Here is a 16929-nt window from a genome sequence, read left to right as displayed (position 1 = left end):
TACAGCCTCATTCCTCAGCCACAGCAATTGATAAAGACTCTCCTGATTGGTGCTACTCAAGTACAAGAGCATCTAGTGTGACCACACTGGCCTGAACCTCATAACTGAATTCAATCCCTTTTGGATCCTGCTTGCCAACTACTGCCCCCAAAAGACTTTCTCCTAATAGTTCTGTCTTGCCACGGATGAGACATGTTTGTGTTGAGCCAAGTACATGGCAGACATTTTAGATTAGGCACCTGTGGCTCTTGCATGTAAACTAAAGGATGCTGATGCCGAGCCTCAGAATGAAAGGTTGCCATGCTGGCTCGGTCACTTAAAAAGTACTCAGCAGGAGTTCTCATAGATGCATCCACTCAACTGGCTGGGTTGGGTTCCAGCAGGTACGTCACTCACTTAGAGCTGTGCAAGTCACCACAATAAGCAGGAATCTGGAACTGCTGCACACAGATGCACCTTGAGGAGTTTCTAAAGGTTTGGAATGACCATTGGGCATGTATAGACTAGAAGGGGATGCTGAGCAGCTGGCAGGGTCTGGATTGCTGCTTGCTCTTTTCTGTATGGATGGTGGGAATTTTTCATCAGTCTAGCTGAAACAGCAGGCAGTTCTCAAGTGCAGCTGTACTGTCCACATTGAGAAAGGAATGGTCTACTGTTGATGAGAGCCAGTAGAAAGGGTATTAAGTGTAAGAGTATGGATGCTAGTTCCAAGATGTTTGGGCATACTCTTGAGCAAACCACTCACATCTAGCCTCAGTTCTCTGCTATAAAATGGAGTGACCGCAATTTAACACTTAAGAGCAGTGACAATATTTTATTAGTAGATCATAAGCCTTCAGATAGTCCCTACCTACTTTATAAATATTATTGTTATTGAATGGTAAATTAATTTAAAATGATGGTTTACTAAATTCAGAGAAGGAAATAATATCTAGCACTTGTTCAGCATCCTAGAAGTGGCGCAGTGGCACAGCTGTTCAGACAAGCCTGTACAAATGTAGAACACTTTGAACTGTATTCCCCCTCCTCCCCTCCTCAGACTAACTGAAATGTGGTCTGTCTGGTTTAGGAAGATGGAATCTAGTCCTTCTCTAGATCAAATGGAAAGCTTTGTCTGTATTCTGCTAACTAGTTCTGACCTATCACAGCTGCATGACTCTTCTAACAAAGAGACAAATCTGCTCCCCCAAGTTGGGTACTTGAATCAGTCTTGCTTTTTTTGCTTCATGCCGATTATAAAGGCCTCACCACTGACATTCTCCTACTCAAAGGAGCTGGTTGTGAGCAGCGTGGCTGGGTGCCAGTGTTTTCCAACACCAGTTTGTTCCTGAAGTAGGTGGTTTATTTGCTGTTCAGGCCACTCATGGGAGGGGCACAGGGAACTCAGGATGGCTGAGGAGTATTATAACACAATAGAATTAATTCCAAGCACCCAGGAGTGAATGCATCAGAGCTCAGTCTGGGAGAACCCCGGATTCAGGTTTCCATTTGCTCGGGATTTTAATCACAGGAAACACATCCTCTTTCACCAGGTTGGAAACAGAACACAGGGTTTATGGCTTTCATGTGGAAAGATCCAGGCAACAAGAGGAAGAGAATAGACTTTCCCTACTCCTACCTCATTTTCATATTCTGAACTTGTTCCCTCGGCAGTAGGATTGTTTGCCTGATTATTTGCTTGGCTTGTCACTGACACCAAACCCCGAGGCTGTTGACTTGTCAAAAACTGGAAAAGAAAAAAGCCCCACCACAGGTAGAGTGGTTCCATCAGGTGCGCAGAGGAGATGGGATTAAGAATGTTTATACGGACAGTCAATGGACAGACTCTGGAGATGCTCCTGGGACTTATAGCCAAAGACCAACTCCCCACCCCCCCAACCCAGAGCTGGTAATTGGTATAACATTTCTGGAACAAGTGCAGGATCTAGTGGAATAAAACCTAGTCAGATGGGAGAGACTCAGTACTAGCCTATCAGATATTCATGTACCCAACTCAGTGTTAACACTCCTCATATTAAGCTCAGAACCCAGAAACCATGTTTAGATATTTGTGAGAATCTGTAAAAGGTCATCTAGTATCCTAGGGAAGTGGAAGAACTAGCACTCCAACTAATAAATAAGCAGAGCCCTGAATTTTCTCCCTCTTTTTTTCAGTGGAGCACCAACCCCTCAACTGGAGACCAGCATGGTGTAGTGTTTAAGAGCAGGTGGATTCTAATCTGGAGAACTGGGTTTGATTCCCCACTCTTCCACCTGTAGGGCAGAGGCTTATCTGATGAACCAGATGAGTTTCCACACTCCCACATTCCTTGGGCTAGTCACAGTCCTTCAGAACTCTCTCAGCCCCACCTACCTCACAAGGTGTCTGTTGTGAGGTGAGGAGGGGAAAGGAGTCACCTTGAGTCTCCTTACAGCAGAGAAAGGTGAGGTATAAATCCAGACTCTTCTGCTGCTGCTGCTCCAGCCTCCAGATTCCTTTTCTACAGTAGGTGTGTGATCTGAAGACACCTTGCTATGATAGCAATGCTATCCCACCCGCTTGCCAGAGTCAGGAATGAAATGTTAGCTTCATATCAAGACATTCTTTATGTCTTCCCTCCGAACACATTGAAAATATGCCCAATTCTGCTTGTAAGATTGGGAACAGAATGTGGGAGCGATTCTGGCTCTTAATTCACACAGTAATGCCACAACCTAACCTGGGATATTCCTTCCTCCCTTTATACCATACATTCCTCCTCTATTACACTATTCCCACCACTCTATTTCTGCTATATTGGAAAGCTAGTTTCCTAGGGTTTTTCACCCTTTCCCCCTTCCTGCTGGAACTGGGGAAGAGAACTCTGCATCCTCACCACCCTCTCTGTGAAGCACTTCCAGGCTATTCATATCTGCCTCCCACTCCTCCCATCTCAATCCTCCCTCCAACTTCTGGTGCCAAGTCTTGGGAAGAGGTATAAAAGGTCAATACAGGGAGCGGAAGGTTAGGCTCCTAAATATTTAAACACCAGCAGGGGCTGCTTGAGTTGTTTTTAGACACCCCGCCTTGCCTAAGAGCAGCTTTCCCAGTTGCATTTGGGTTCTAGGGAAAAGGGTGTTGGCACTCTGGATATTCCTGCTTGTGAGATCTTCTCACTGAAGGTGAAGCTGCGCTCCTGTACAGGTTAGTGTCGCAGTGTTAAATTTCTTTCCTTCAGCCCAAGGATATGGACATGTTCACTTTGTCCTAGCCTGGGAAACAGCTGCTTTTCTTACCATTGGCACCTTTGATGTTCTGGTTCCACTGTAATATTTGCAAAACCTACGCTTCTTTCGGTGCTCTTAAATTCCATTCAAATTATTATTGGAAAATGTCACCTACTGAGAAGTAGAGATGTGAATGCTGAGGGGTGGTCCAGATATTTTTTTAACAATGTTTCCTCTCTTTTTGAGGATCTTTTAACAAATTATTTTTGAATGGAAAAATTGGAAAATTTTGGGAGAGCACTGGAAAAAATCCCATTAAATCGTTTTTTCTCCTTTAAAATGAGAGAAACGCTTTTCAAGGCACAATTTTCTTCACTCAAAATGTTTAACTCCTTTCAATTTTTTCATTGGGAATGTTGGTGAGCACTAAAAATCTTATGAAACAGATTTTTTTCTGGTTGTTGTGGGCTTTCTGGGCTGTGTGGCCGTGGTCTGGTAGATCTTGTTCCTAATGTTTTGCCAGCCGCTGTGGCTGGCATCTTCAGAGGTGTATCACAGAGAGAAGTGTGTTACACACTGTGTCCAGTAACACACTTCTCTCTGTGATACACCTCTGAAGATGCCAGCCACAGAGGCAGGCAAAACATTAGGAACAAGATCTACCAGACCATGGCCACGCAGCCCAGAAAGCCCACAACAACCAGTTGAGTCTGGTCATGATAGCCTTTGACAATAGATATTTTTTTCTTTTGCAGTTAGTGAAATGTGTAGGACTTGGTTTATATGCAATGCTATAAGTTGTGTACTTTATGCCATGAAAACCTCAAATATGTTTAGGTTTGATAAGAGAGTAAATATTATGTATTTTTAAAGTTTTTTTAAAACTCTCTTTTCTCCATGGCTTTAAAATTTTTTAAAAAGTTATAATTCTTCTGAGAAGCGCAGTGCCTTATGGTATATTTTATGTGTGTGGGGGTGGGAGATGGTAAGAAGTCTGCACTTCTGAACCAGTGTGGAAGCAGAGGTAATTTGCCCCAATTTACGTCTTAGAGTTGTGACTGTCTTGTCTTGCAATTAAAACTGAAATCTCATCCTGTAGATTTCCTTGGACAAGTCATATGCCATTATCCTCAGTTTCCCATCTGTAAAACAGGGATCTCTTGGCTGTTTTAATGCTTTCAAAATAGAAATGTTGACATCTATCCTGGAAATGGAGTGATGGTTACAAAGTGGTTAAAAAACTCATTTGGGTTTTTTAAAACTTTTGTTTGTTTGTTTGTTTGTTTTAATGGCCAGAAGCAGAAACAAGGAAGAATAGTCAAACTCTCTTGGGCTGATTCTAGTATAAAAGAAGATTTTAGAGCCCAGATCTGTCTTACAAATGTTTAATCAAATGTTTAATCAGAAGTAAGTTCCACATTTAGTATGTTTAGGTTTCTAAGCTTTCTGTCACAGAGGAACATGCATGACTTTGTTCCAAATGGACTGGCTGACGCAAAACATAAATGAAAATGTAACAGTAAAGTAATGCCATTATCAAGAAATGCAATTTAAATAAACTTAAGGATATTTTTTCCTGTGGTACTGTGATCCTTTTGTTGCAGCTCTTGTATATAATTTAAGAGCAAACTGGTTGCTATCATTTGTAAACTATTTTTATTATTTAAATATTGGGAATGCTTGAAACTAAAAACACACACTTTTTTGTTTAAAAGATGGTTACTAAGGCAGAATGAAGACTGATGTTTTCTGCCCCTTGACTCTGGTGAGAATTTATGGACAGAACTGAAACAGGCCCTAGACCCGTGGTGCTCAACCTGGAGGTCGTGACCCTTTGGGGGTTGAATAACCCTTTCACAGGGGTCGCCTAAGACCAATAGGAAAATGGTCTTTTTCTATTTTATATATACCAATTTTATGGTTGGGGGTCACCACAACATAAGGAACTGTATTAAAGGGTCATGGCATTAGGAAGGTTGAGAACCACTGCCATGGAGCTTTAACAAGTTCTCTGAAAGAGTGGCCACCTATGGTTATGTATTTGTTTTAATCTATGGGTATATGACTGTACTCACCAGGGATCTGCTTTCTACGCTGCTCATGGTGCTCGTATCTGCTTACTGTGATGTAGATGACTGGATCTCACTCCTAGAGGGCATCATGTATCCTGGTAAAATTCTACATTGTAAGGACTCCAACATGATTTTCTTCTGGTAAACACTTGCCTCAGGCAGAACAAGCCTGTTGTCCAGAATGGTTTAATAACCCCAATTCAGAGCAGTTAACACTTTATGATCTTTTTGGCCTGCAGACATCTTCCCACACCACATTGGTGCATACTTACTTTAGGGTTACCAATGGCCTGGAGAGAAAGCATCCATTGCTGCCCCTTCAATAAAGCCACAATAGGATTTTCTTATCAGGTGATATTGTTTTCATAGAATCATAGAGTTGGAAGAGACCACAAGGGCCATCAAGTCCAACCTCCTGCAATGCAGGAACACACAATCAAAGCACTCCCGACATATGCTCATCCAGCCTCTGTTTAAAAACCTCCAAAGAAGGAGACTCCACCACTCTCTGAGGCAGTGAATTCCACTGTCAAACAGCCCTGATGGTCAGGAAGTTCTTCCTAATGTTTTCGTTCATATCATATGTGGCCGCTAAAAGAGATTGTCCAGAGTTTGAGGGTTGAGTGTTATCAATATGCATATGGCACCCAGCTCTGCATTTTATTATCCAAGCCTCCAGGTTGTGAACTGGGGCTTTGAGGCTATGGTCAGGTAGCTAAGACAGAAAAAGCTAGATCCAGATCAAGACAAGATAGATTTAATGCTGGTTGGAAAGGCTAATATTCTACACCAGTTTCACTTGTTCAAATTGAAAGATGTTGGCTTTTTCAGGGCAGGTTAAGAGCTTGGGGTGCTCATGGATCTTCTTGCCTTGCTTTTTGAAAAGCAAGTTGACATAGTGGCCAGGAGAACCTTCTATCAGCTGCATCTGATTTGCCCACTTTCTTGTTTCCTGGACTCAGCAAATCTGGCTATGCTGATCCATGCTTCTGTAACCTCATGGTTGGATTGCTGCCATGTACTCTGTGTGGGGCTTCCCTTGAAGAGAACCTGGAAACTACACCTGGTCCAGAATGAGGCAGTCCAACTATTGTCACTGCCTGGGACAGAATATTTTTTCTCCAAGTTACATTATTTTTAAAAATTACCTTCCAAACATGATGTTTGGCTGTTTGTTGAGGGAGAGAGTTCAGCTCACACAATAGCCTTAGCCCTTAGATCTTTGGTGGGAGGAAAATGGACTTTAATGAAAGTGCTCATTTAGGCATCTGGGAGGAGGCCCCCTTCAACGTTCTTGACTGGAATTGTTAAGCCAGGGAGGTTTGATTGCAGTCTGCACAGTGGGGGAAATCTGAATTCTCCATTTAACTTGAAAAAAAACAAGCAGGCAAAAAGGAAATGGAATGTCTCAAAGGCATGCGGGGGGCAGGGGAGAATGCTACCAGGCTGCAGCTGGTGATGATCTCAGGTCAATGGTTACTTCTAGGCAAGATGATGCATCATCATCTGACTTATCAGGATCTATCCAGTTGCATTCTGGGAGTCCCTTAACAAGAGCAAATTGCAATGCAAAGAAAGACTGTTGTGAGAAGACAAGACAGGCTTTCCAATGGAATGGGACCTACACAAACACTTTTTTTCCTGAGGCCTCCTTTACCATTCAGACTAATAGTGAAATCCACAAGGAGGAGCATGAAAAGGCTGTGGAGGCAGTGTGGCCTCAACACCGGTATAAATGGCCAGCACATTGGCTCCAAGGCAATTATACTGGTATCAGGGCATGGCTCAGGAGGGTAAGCAAGGGTGGCATTGAGAGTATAGCACTGGCACAAACCCCCACACTGGCGCAAAAGGGGACGGAACCAGAGGACAAGCCAACGTTAGCCCCAAGATGTCTTTGGGCATAGGAATGCCCATTCTTCAATGAGTAAACCTGCAGCTATGGCTCCAGTCTCGTGGCTGACTATTGAGGACCAGTTCTAGCCCAACATGACGGACATCAAGAAAGTGCACTTGTTTTGTTTGGTGGTTGACAGTGCCAGAGACACTTGGCCTCAGACAGGCAGGTCACCATCACAGCCTGTCGCCACGACTTCTGGCAGATAGCCCCTGAACAAGTGTTGGAACTTGGTTATGCTCAACTGTCAGTGGCAGACTGCAGGAAGTGCTGGAATTATTCCTTCTGCTAGGCAAGGAAGAGTATGGGGTCTGATGGCCATGGGGGCATCCTACGAGTGAGCCCTCAGGATGGCCTGGCCAAACCTGATGTGGTCATGCGAACTGTCATACCAGTTGCTGTAGTCACTGGTTGTAGCATGGAGGTTCTGAATGATGAATAGCTCATCTTGCCTGCCCTTCCTGGGACTCACCTGCTATCCATGCTCTGTGTGACACCCCCTGCCCCTCATGCAGGTGCTGCCGGTGGAGGTGACTCCCTCACAGACCCTTCCTCTCTGGAGAGCATCACCAGCTCTAAGATGTCCCCCTGCTTCCCCAGTAAGCTGCCCTCACCAGGCAGTGGAAATTTGGGTCCCACCCCCAGCCCCCTCCCTCTCCCTCTTCCCTAGATGTTCTGATGAGGGTCCCGCTTGGAACTGCTGCCATCTCTGCCATATTCCCCTGGGGCGAGCTGATGGAGGTGTTGACTGTCAAGGGCCCCACGTGTTCCTTCAGGATGGCATCTAGTACCAAGTGAGTAGGTGCTGGTGGGGAGATTGTGCTGGTGGGGACATCTTCATGGACTGTCTCTCTGTTGTAGATGCAGCTCCTGTATTCCTGTCATTTGACCCTTTGGTCATTGAGTACCTGAAGATGTTTGCCCCTGCTGAGAGGTCTGCCATCTCCAGATCCATGGTTCTGCAGTCTCTCAGCATTGCTGGGTCACCAGGGGCCACTGAGGGAGGCAAGCCATCACTGTGGGTGGCTTCCAAATTGTTGGATGGGGTCCCTACTCCTGGCTAGGCATCTGGCAGGGGCCAGGTGGCCATCGAGCCTCCTTAGAGCCCACAGACATCTCCAGGTGACCCTGCCCCTCTTGCCATGGATGACAGTGCTGGTCCCCCGCCCAGTCGAGGCCATTCCTTGACGTGGTTATTGATGGGGCCACTATTGAGCAGAAGTGTCTAGACAGGGCACTGTGAGTGGCTTGAGCCCACCTCCCTGGTGGATTGCTGGGTGGAGGTTTCTCAGCCACCATCACAAGAGCTGCTGGCAGCCTTGAAAATTTGCTTTTCCTGGTGTTGGGTGTTGCTGAGGGGCAGGCACAGATGAAGAGGGTCTTGGACCCCCTCTCCCACTCTCTGTAGGTGCCTGTGGCAACTGTGCTGACCTTCCTACCAGCACACGAAATGGACTTGTTCAGAGGGGTCACCTTTTCCAGCATAGCTTTCCCTCTAGCTGCCAGGGTCATTGTTGACCCCTATGGCCCTATGTCACCTCTGCAGTTTCCCAATACTTTCCTGACACCCCCTGGGGGTGCTCCTCCCGCACCTCTGCGGTCCCCCTTGGGCACATGTGGGGTGGCTCTTCCCTCAGCCCTCCTTTGCCTGATCCTGCCCCTTCCTCACCTCTGGGCTGGCTTTGGCATCTCCCTGCACCCCAGTTCCTTGCCCCCCCCCCTACTGGCTGTCAGCTGACCTATCAGTCACGGGCCAACCCTACCTCCTCCTTGCTGTCACTCCTGCACTAGCATTCCTTATCCACAGTGTGTGTTTCTCCTGTGCCAACCAGAGGCTGACCACGTGCAGCTACACTCCTTGGGAGATGGCTCATCTGCGCTGTTGCTCCACTTTTTCTTGCTGTGGCATAGCTGCCTCCCCTCAGGAATGCACAGCCTGTGACCAGATGTTTCTACAAACTCAGTTACGAAGCACATCTGAGATAATATGATTCAAAGGGTTATTTTTTCCTAGAGTTCAGTTTGCTTCATTAGGCACAGTACAGAAGTCTGGAATAGCTCACACCACAATAAGCTTGCAGTCAAAATGGTTCCCAGACAGAGGATTTCTTGGGTGTTCTTCACTCTGATCCAGCACCCATAAGTGACACAGATTTTTTGTGCCGATCTTCAAACTGATCTCTAGAAGTCCAAACCAAAGGCCAAGGGATTGACAAGGTGCAAACCCAAAATGGGACTGTTGTGCAAAGCCCCTATAATTTAGCCCTTCTCTCCCCTTTTTTAGGTTTCCTGTTCTTCCAGTTTCAGACTAAATCGTGCAACCAGCAATGTGGGGAGATGCACTCTGAACATACCTTAGGTCTATAAGATGCCACAGTAATCTCTGCTGTCTGTCTTTGTTCTCTTAGCCAAGTAACAACACCCTTATTTCTGAAATTTGTTTTGTATAAAATCTAACTATGAATGGTTTAGGAATGATGTATAATCCTAAGCCTGGCATTTAAATTTACCCAGTTTGCAGCAGACAATGCTATGGTGGGTGGGGAGGACTTCATTGCTCCCAAAAGCTCTTCCGCTTGTAATTTTAAATTGAGACTATTAATTATGCATGCAGTCCTCAAACTAGGCCCTCAAAAATGAAGGTGCTGCATATTCATGTTCCTTGGTTATTGAAACTGATCTGAGAACTTCAAAGGAATGCATGCAATTTCCCTAACTTCTAAGTCTTCTATTCATGATTGAAAAGTTATCACATCTCACCTGCGCCACAAGGGCATGGCATGCAAATGCATCATAAAATGCAAAGTGTGAATTCAACCCTTGGGAATGAAATTTAGTACTACAGTTTTTAAAAGAATTGTCTTCAGGAGTCAGCCAATTTTACCATTACCCATAGGTTTTAAATGTATGCACACTGAGCAGGGCAGCAATAAATCATTCTGTCCTTTGAAACCTTCATTCCATCCAGGTAAGTAGCATAATTTCCAAGTGTGAGGACGTGTTCCTCTGGAAAGATAAGGTGCCATGCAACACCTCCTTCTCCCGGTCAATTCAGACCTCTCATTTTCTGATGGTTCTTGCAATTGGCCATTTTTGAAATAAGGCCAGGGTGGTGCTGATGATGGCGATTGTCCATCACTACTAAGGTATCAATTCTACTCTGCATCATTGACTTTTTACTCAGCTCCAACAATAACTACAAGTGGTAACCACTTCTGTGTTGTCCATATGGTACTTACTTTGTTTTGATTCTTCCCAATTTCCAGTAGCTTCTTCTGGAAATAATAGACCCTCATTGAGGGTGTGTGCGTGTGTGCGTGTGTGTGTGTGTGTGTGTGTGTGTGTGAGAATGTGGGTGAAAAAAGTTGCTTTGGTCAACTATTTCTAATCAGGGAGAAAGATAGGGTTGCCAGTCTCGAGGTGGTATCTGGAGATCTCCTGGGATTACATTTGATCTCCAAGCGATCTCTCCATCTGGAGAAAATGGCCACTTTGGAAGTTGGACTCTGTACCATTATACCCAGTGGTAGGATTCAAATAATTTAACAACCGGTTCCGGTGGTGGGATTTAAATAATTTAACAACTGGTGGTTTACAAGCACCATTTTAACAACCGGTTCTGCCAAAGTGGTGCGAACCTGCTGAATCCCACCACTGATTATACCCCATTGAACTCCCTCCCCTCCCCAAGCTCCACCCTATTCAGACTCTACTCCCAAAATTTCCAAATATTTCCCAACCTGGAGTAGGTGACCCTGTGGACAGAAATTACTCACTCCTAAAACTACCTGAGACCCCAGAGCTACTGTTACAGTGATACTTTTGATCAAGTTTAATGTCATAACTTTAAACTTTTCATAACTGTCCCTAATTTATCTGCCCAGAATCAATTTACCTTTGGACTATGGTAATTCCCTCTATGTTTTTTTTCAAAATCTGTCTGTCCTTTCATGGTAAAGTTTAATATGGTAACCAGTAAAAGGGATCAGAATGGGACATGCCTTAAGGAAGTTCCAGTGCTAAACTGTATTCTCTTTGGCGTCTTTACAGGGTCAAGTATTGCTCTTTAGCTGTTTGTTTACACTATAGATTGCAAGTTAATGGGGGTGGGTTACACCCATGCTCATTTGATTACATTTGGCATTAATTTGTGTTATGCATACCACTGGGACACACCTGCTGTCTCTTACGTTGTTTGACCTTTTGACTTTGATCTAGGGAAAAAATTGTCTTGGATAGTTGTGTGCGTGTATGTGTGTATAGTATGTACATGGATATATTTACTTACCCAAGTGACTTGTTCCATGCATTTATTGAGATGGGCTTTGGCTAATGAAAACGTGTTCCAGGCTAAACACATTAGGCCCAAAAAGACTCTCGTCTACTGCTTGTGAGAAATTTGGGAGCAGGAATCCCATCTCTGTATCTTCTCAGTCATGTTCAATTGACTGCACGGCAAAAGGCACACCAACTTCATGTAGCAGATAAGAGGAAAAAGTACAGACAGACAGAGACTACTCTCCATTGTCAATTACATCCTTGCAGTGGAAAAAATTAGGTCCCTGAAATGATTTCTCACCCCCTCCAGGTCAGTTGCTTGGGTCAGGGAGAGCTATTTGGAAACGATCAGGCTTAACAGTTATACTGGGCTGGATCCAATGATTATCGTGAACAAAGATTATGGATCTTGCCCGTTTCTGCCTCTTTACCAAGCAGTCTCTTATGTCCCCGGGAAAGTTAATTCCCATAGTTTCAGGACCCACATGTAGTAATAGCTGGGCACCCTGAACTGTGGTAAGGAGAGAAAACTTCAGCGATCTAGCGCACCTAACCCTTCCTAAACAAAAACCCACTATTCATGCACCCACCCATTTTTCATAAATAATAACATTCTTTATTACTGAGAAGTCATCAGTATGGTTAATGACATGAACTTTCTAGATAAGATCACTGAGGCTGAAAGACAATTATTTACCAATGGTCAGCTGGTCTCCCACAGTGTTACTTGGGAAGTTGAAATTGCTTACTCCTCTCTGGACATTACATGACCTCCCTGAGGTAACAATAAAAACAGGGAGGGATATTGGAGCAGCTGATTTATAGTGACCCCTCATGGGGTTTACAAGGCAAGAGATGTTCAGAAGTGATTTGTCATTGGCTACCTCTGAATAGTGATCCTGGAATTCTTTGTTGGTTTCCCAACAAAATAATAACCAGAGCTGACTCTGCTTAGCTTCTGAGTTTGGATTTATACCTCACTCGCCTCAACTGTAAGGAGTCTCAAAGCAACTTACAAACTCCTTTCCTTCCTCTCCCCATAACAGACACCTTGTGAGGCAGATGGGGATAAGAGAGTTCTGAAGAACTATGATTAGGCCAAGGTCACCCAGTAGACTTCATGTGTGGGAGCAGGGAATCAAATCCAATTAATCATATAAGAGTCCTCTGCTCATGTGCAGGAGTGGGGAACTAAACTCATCTCTCCAGTTTACAGTTCACCTCCTCTTAAACACTACACCATACTAGCTCCCAAGAGATCAGGCTATCTTGGGCCATCCTGGTCAGGAATTACCTGCCCCTTGGGAATAGAGTTCCCCATGGGGCTTTTGGCTATCCTTCCCTTTCTCAGTGCTCTTGCTGTCTTTTGTATCTCTTCATATTCACTGGAGAAACAGAAGGAAGGTTTTGATGACAATTAGAACAGTAGTTCCGCCCACCCCAGATCCCTAAAGGTTTCCCTCTCTAGAGGGAGCAAAGCAGGAATATGAGGAAAATGTGAGTTTGCAATGAATTAAATGCTAGTATATCGTTGCAGAAGCCTAGAAGGTGCTGCTGGTGGGGTGCTTTCAGTTCTGGAGACCTAACCTTGCTTTTTCCTATGCAGGAGACCCACTTAATCTCTGTATTCAACAATGACGGTGACATACACAGCCCGTGTGGCCAATGCCCGATTTGGCGGCTTCTATAAACTCCTGTTGCTCTGGCGAGGAAGCATCTACAAGTTGCTCTACAAGGAGTTCCTGGTCTTCTTCGTCTTATATGTAGGACTCAGTATCACCTATCGGTAAGTGGATGTATTGGTGAGGCGTACTCCTATTTGTGGCAAATGTTGACATCCCATCACTGCCCAGGGACTGGTGATACATCTTCTGTTTGGTCCAGTTACCCTTGAAACAGCTCCATAAAGCAATTCCGATTTCCTAAGACAGTTTCTTTTTAGTGGTGTGTGTGTGTTTGTTGGGAGGGTGTTTAATGTATAAATATAGCACTCCCCAGAGGGCCATCGCCCTGTTTTATAACATCAATAATTATATTGTTTCGGAGTGATCTGGAAATAATTGGCAGTCAGTCAGAGCCTATAGAAGAGATTCAGCTCCCCCCCTCTGCCCCGCCCAACCCAGGAGAATTTGTTTATGTGGCTGTTCCTGCTCCCATTTCATTATGGTGTTGAATTTTGGAAATATTAGTATTGAGGGGTAGTGTTTGAAAGCATCTTCACGCTTCCTTTGTCACGCTGGTTGCAAAGTGCCATCTGACTGAATTCAGATCCTCACCCTACTTGATTTTCAGCACTAGACTATATAGACATATTTTCCTATCCTGCTACCCAACTGTTTTGGTCTCATGCTGCAGGGGTCTGTTTGTCAGTTTTTAAAGAGTTTCCACATGACATCATGGTTCTTTCATGCACCGTCTGGATTTTCTGCTGCTTTGCCATAATTTTTCCTAAACCTGCTGATATCTTTTTAAAAAACTGTAAGTCAAAGTGGGATAGCTGCCATAGAGATGGAAAGTACAATTTTTCCCACTCTCACCAACATCAGTGCCTTTTCCATGTCCAAGTCCTCCATGGTTGCCATACTCCTCGCCCTGAACCATCAGAGAGCTTTTTTTTTCTTGATTGGTAATTAACATTACCAATTATAGCAACATTACCAATTACAGCAATATGTGGGGGGTGGCCCTAGGGAACCAGAGTCAGAGAAAGTGTGTGGAAACTCACCTCACGCATGCACCATTGCTGCTATGAGTGTATTTGCAGTAAAAGAACCTTCACAAGGTGAACACATGTGAAATATACTGAACCAGACTGTGGTCCATTAAGGTTAGTAGTGGCTACTCAGACTGGCAGTGACTCTCCAGGGCTTCAGGTAGAGGTCTCTCATATCACCTACTACCAGTGGCGTAGCTTCAAGGGGATGGGGCGAGGTGCAACACACCAGGCGCACACCCCTGTGGGGGTGTGGCTTGGGCGTTCCAGGGGCGTGGTGGGGGTGTGGCGTGGTGGGACGGGGGCAGAGAATTCATTGGTACACTGGGCATTTTTCCCTCTTGCTACGCCTCTGCCTAGTACCTGATTCTTGTTTTATCTGGAAATGCCAGGCATTAAACCAGGGACCTTCTGTATGCCAAGTAGATTTGCTAGCAATGAGCCATGGCTCCTCCATCTGGAAACAGCTTTGGTGTCAAATCAGCTCCCAGGTCTAGGACAGCAAGTGATCATGCATATCACTCGCTGTTAGTAGAAGTGTATGTGGAATAGACGCTCATGCCCATTTTTGCATATCTGAGTAATAGAAGTCCTTAGCTCCTGGCTTTTGGGTTTTGAAAAACACTGGTGTAAGAGGTCTCCCCAATATTTATGTGCAGGTCCATCCTAATGTTTACAGACAGTCATTGTTTGCATTTAAATGCCTGTCGTTGCCCTTCAGGCGAGACTCTCCTCTTGCACGAGTGTGAACAGGTGAATCTTGGCAAGCTTGTCCCTGCATGTCCCGGTGGGTGTGAGAAGCCTGCTGCAAGCACACGCCCTCTTAATCCTTGTCTCCTTTTTATTCCCACCTCTAGCTTTGTCTTAAATGAAGATCAGAAACGGTCTTTTGAAAAACTGGTCATTTACTGCGACAACTATGCCAACCTGATTCCCGTCTCCTTTGTTTTGGGTGAGATGCTGGAACGGGATGTTCCACCCTGCCGCATGTGTCCTCATCCAGCTCCATCTGTTGGAGAAGTAATCTGAAACTGGCAGAGTTCAATCTCTTGTTTTCCCTTTGCCTGCTGCATAGGGTTGTTCAGGGGTGTTGAACTCCTCTGAACTCATGACATGGTCCAGTTGGGGCCTGGTGGGGAGAGGTGGCTGCCTCAGCTGGTGACCCTCCCAGCAGACTCACCAGCTTAGATCAGAACCCCTTGAGATGGCTTATATCAGGTCCTCAAGCCAGTGCCAGGCTGCATGTTTGACACTCCTAGGGTTGCTGGATGATAAAGGATAAAATTCTAGGCATAGAAGCAAAGAACAGCTCCTGGTCTGGATATGAGTTTTTGCAGGCTGTCAAAGCGGGGCACAGCAAATGGGCTCTAATAGCTCTACCTGAAAACTGGGTGGAATGTGGCTGGTTAATACATGTGCAAGTCATACATCTAGGACAGTGATGGCATACCTTTTCGAGACCGAGTGCCCAAACTGCAGCTCAAAACCCACTTATTTATCGCAAAGTGCCAATTCGGCAATTTAACCTGAATACTGAGGTTTTACAGGTTCTGGTGGGTTTTCCGGGCTGTGTGGCTGTGGTCTGGTGGATCTTACTCCTAACGTTTCACCTGCATCTGTGGCTGGCATCTTCAGAGGTGTATCACAGAGGGAAGTCTGTTATACGCTGTGTTACACTCTGTGACTTCCCTCTATGATACACCTCTGAAGATGCCAGACACAGATGCAGGCCATGGACCCTGTGATCAATGGGCAGAGAAAGCTTGATGGGGATGGGGGGTGGAGGGGGAGGGGGAGAGGGGGTTGGCTGCTTGGTGCCGCCGGCTCCCGCACCGCGAGAACAGGTGGCCCCAAGCAGGTCGCAGTCGCCATTCCCCCTCTGCCCCAGGGAGAAGGTGGCTGCCTTCTCCCTCGGACAGAGGGGGAATGGCGGTGACCTGCTTGGGGGAGATTCGGGCATGCATGTGCCTGGCGAGAGGCCGCCGCGTGCCAGCTGTGGCACGTGTGCCAAATGTTCGCCATCACGGATCTAGGAAGTGATATTGGAGCTCAGAGCTATTTGAAAGCAATGCCCTGTACCCAGGCAGCCGTTGGCTATTGTGTGAAGCAGGATGCTAGACTCATATGTTCCAGAAGAACTATTCTTAGCCCTGCTCAATATTATCCTATATCTAAAAGTCTGGTTTCTTAATTTTGTGTGTATTTGGGGTCTGGGTTTGGTTAGTCGTTGCAGAGGGAAAGGCACTTTGCAGATGTTCAGATACATTCTTGCTATTTTATGTTTCCAAGACTGAGCTATAGTTTGCAAACAGGTTCTGGAACTGAGTCCAGGCCTTCTATTTAAGCCTTCAAGTTAGCTCAGAGCAGACTGCTTGACTGTTAAGACTTGACTGCCAAGTTTTATTGGAGCCCTCCCCTTCTCTTACATCTGGTCATTGACTGTAAATAAAGTCTTCTTCTTCTCCCCTTCTCTTGGTTTCGTTCAGGCTTCTATGTCACACTGGTGGTGAACAGGTGGTGGAGCCAATACACCTGCATGCCGATGCCTGACCCGTTGATGTGTGTAATCTGTGGGACTGTGCATGGCACTGATGAACGTGGCCGGCTTTATCGGCGGACACTCATGCGGTACAGCAGCCTGTCAGCAGTGTTGATCCTACGCTCAGTCAGCACTGCAGTGTTCAAGCGGTTCCCTACCATTGACCATGTGGTGGAAGCAGGTGAGTTCTTCACAAACAGGACAATCTTTCTTCCTATTAAGGCAATGTGATTACGGGGATGGG

At 45.5% G+C, this 16929-nt stretch overlaps 1 protein-coding gene across 1 annotated transcript in view; it reads left to right on the top strand.

The window, feature by feature from the left end:
• Nucleotides 1-3085: 3085 nt before the first annotated feature.
• The window catches only part of BEST2 (bestrophin 2), a 28005-nt gene continuing 14161 nt past the window's right edge, over nucleotides 3086-16929 (top strand). The window contains exons 1-4 of the mRNA XM_048490385.1: nucleotides 3086-3163; nucleotides 13040-13219; nucleotides 15004-15098; nucleotides 16633-16866. Of these exons, the coding sequence (XP_048346342.1) occupies nucleotides 13068-13219; nucleotides 15004-15098; nucleotides 16633-16866 (481 nt within the window). The 5' untranslated portion in view covers nucleotides 3086-3163; nucleotides 13040-13067. The remainder of the gene's footprint in view (nucleotides 3164-13039; nucleotides 13220-15003; nucleotides 15099-16632; nucleotides 16867-16929) is intronic.

The sequence above is a fragment of the Sphaerodactylus townsendi genome, linkage group LG03, assembly GCF_021028975.2.
Source record: "Sphaerodactylus townsendi isolate TG3544 linkage group LG03, MPM_Stown_v2.3, whole genome shotgun sequence".
Classification (NCBI taxonomy): domain Eukaryota; kingdom Metazoa; phylum Chordata; class Lepidosauria; order Squamata; family Sphaerodactylidae; genus Sphaerodactylus; species Sphaerodactylus townsendi.
The sequence above is the reverse complement of the archived record's forward strand: the minus strand, read 5'-3'. Positions and strand labels throughout refer to the sequence as shown.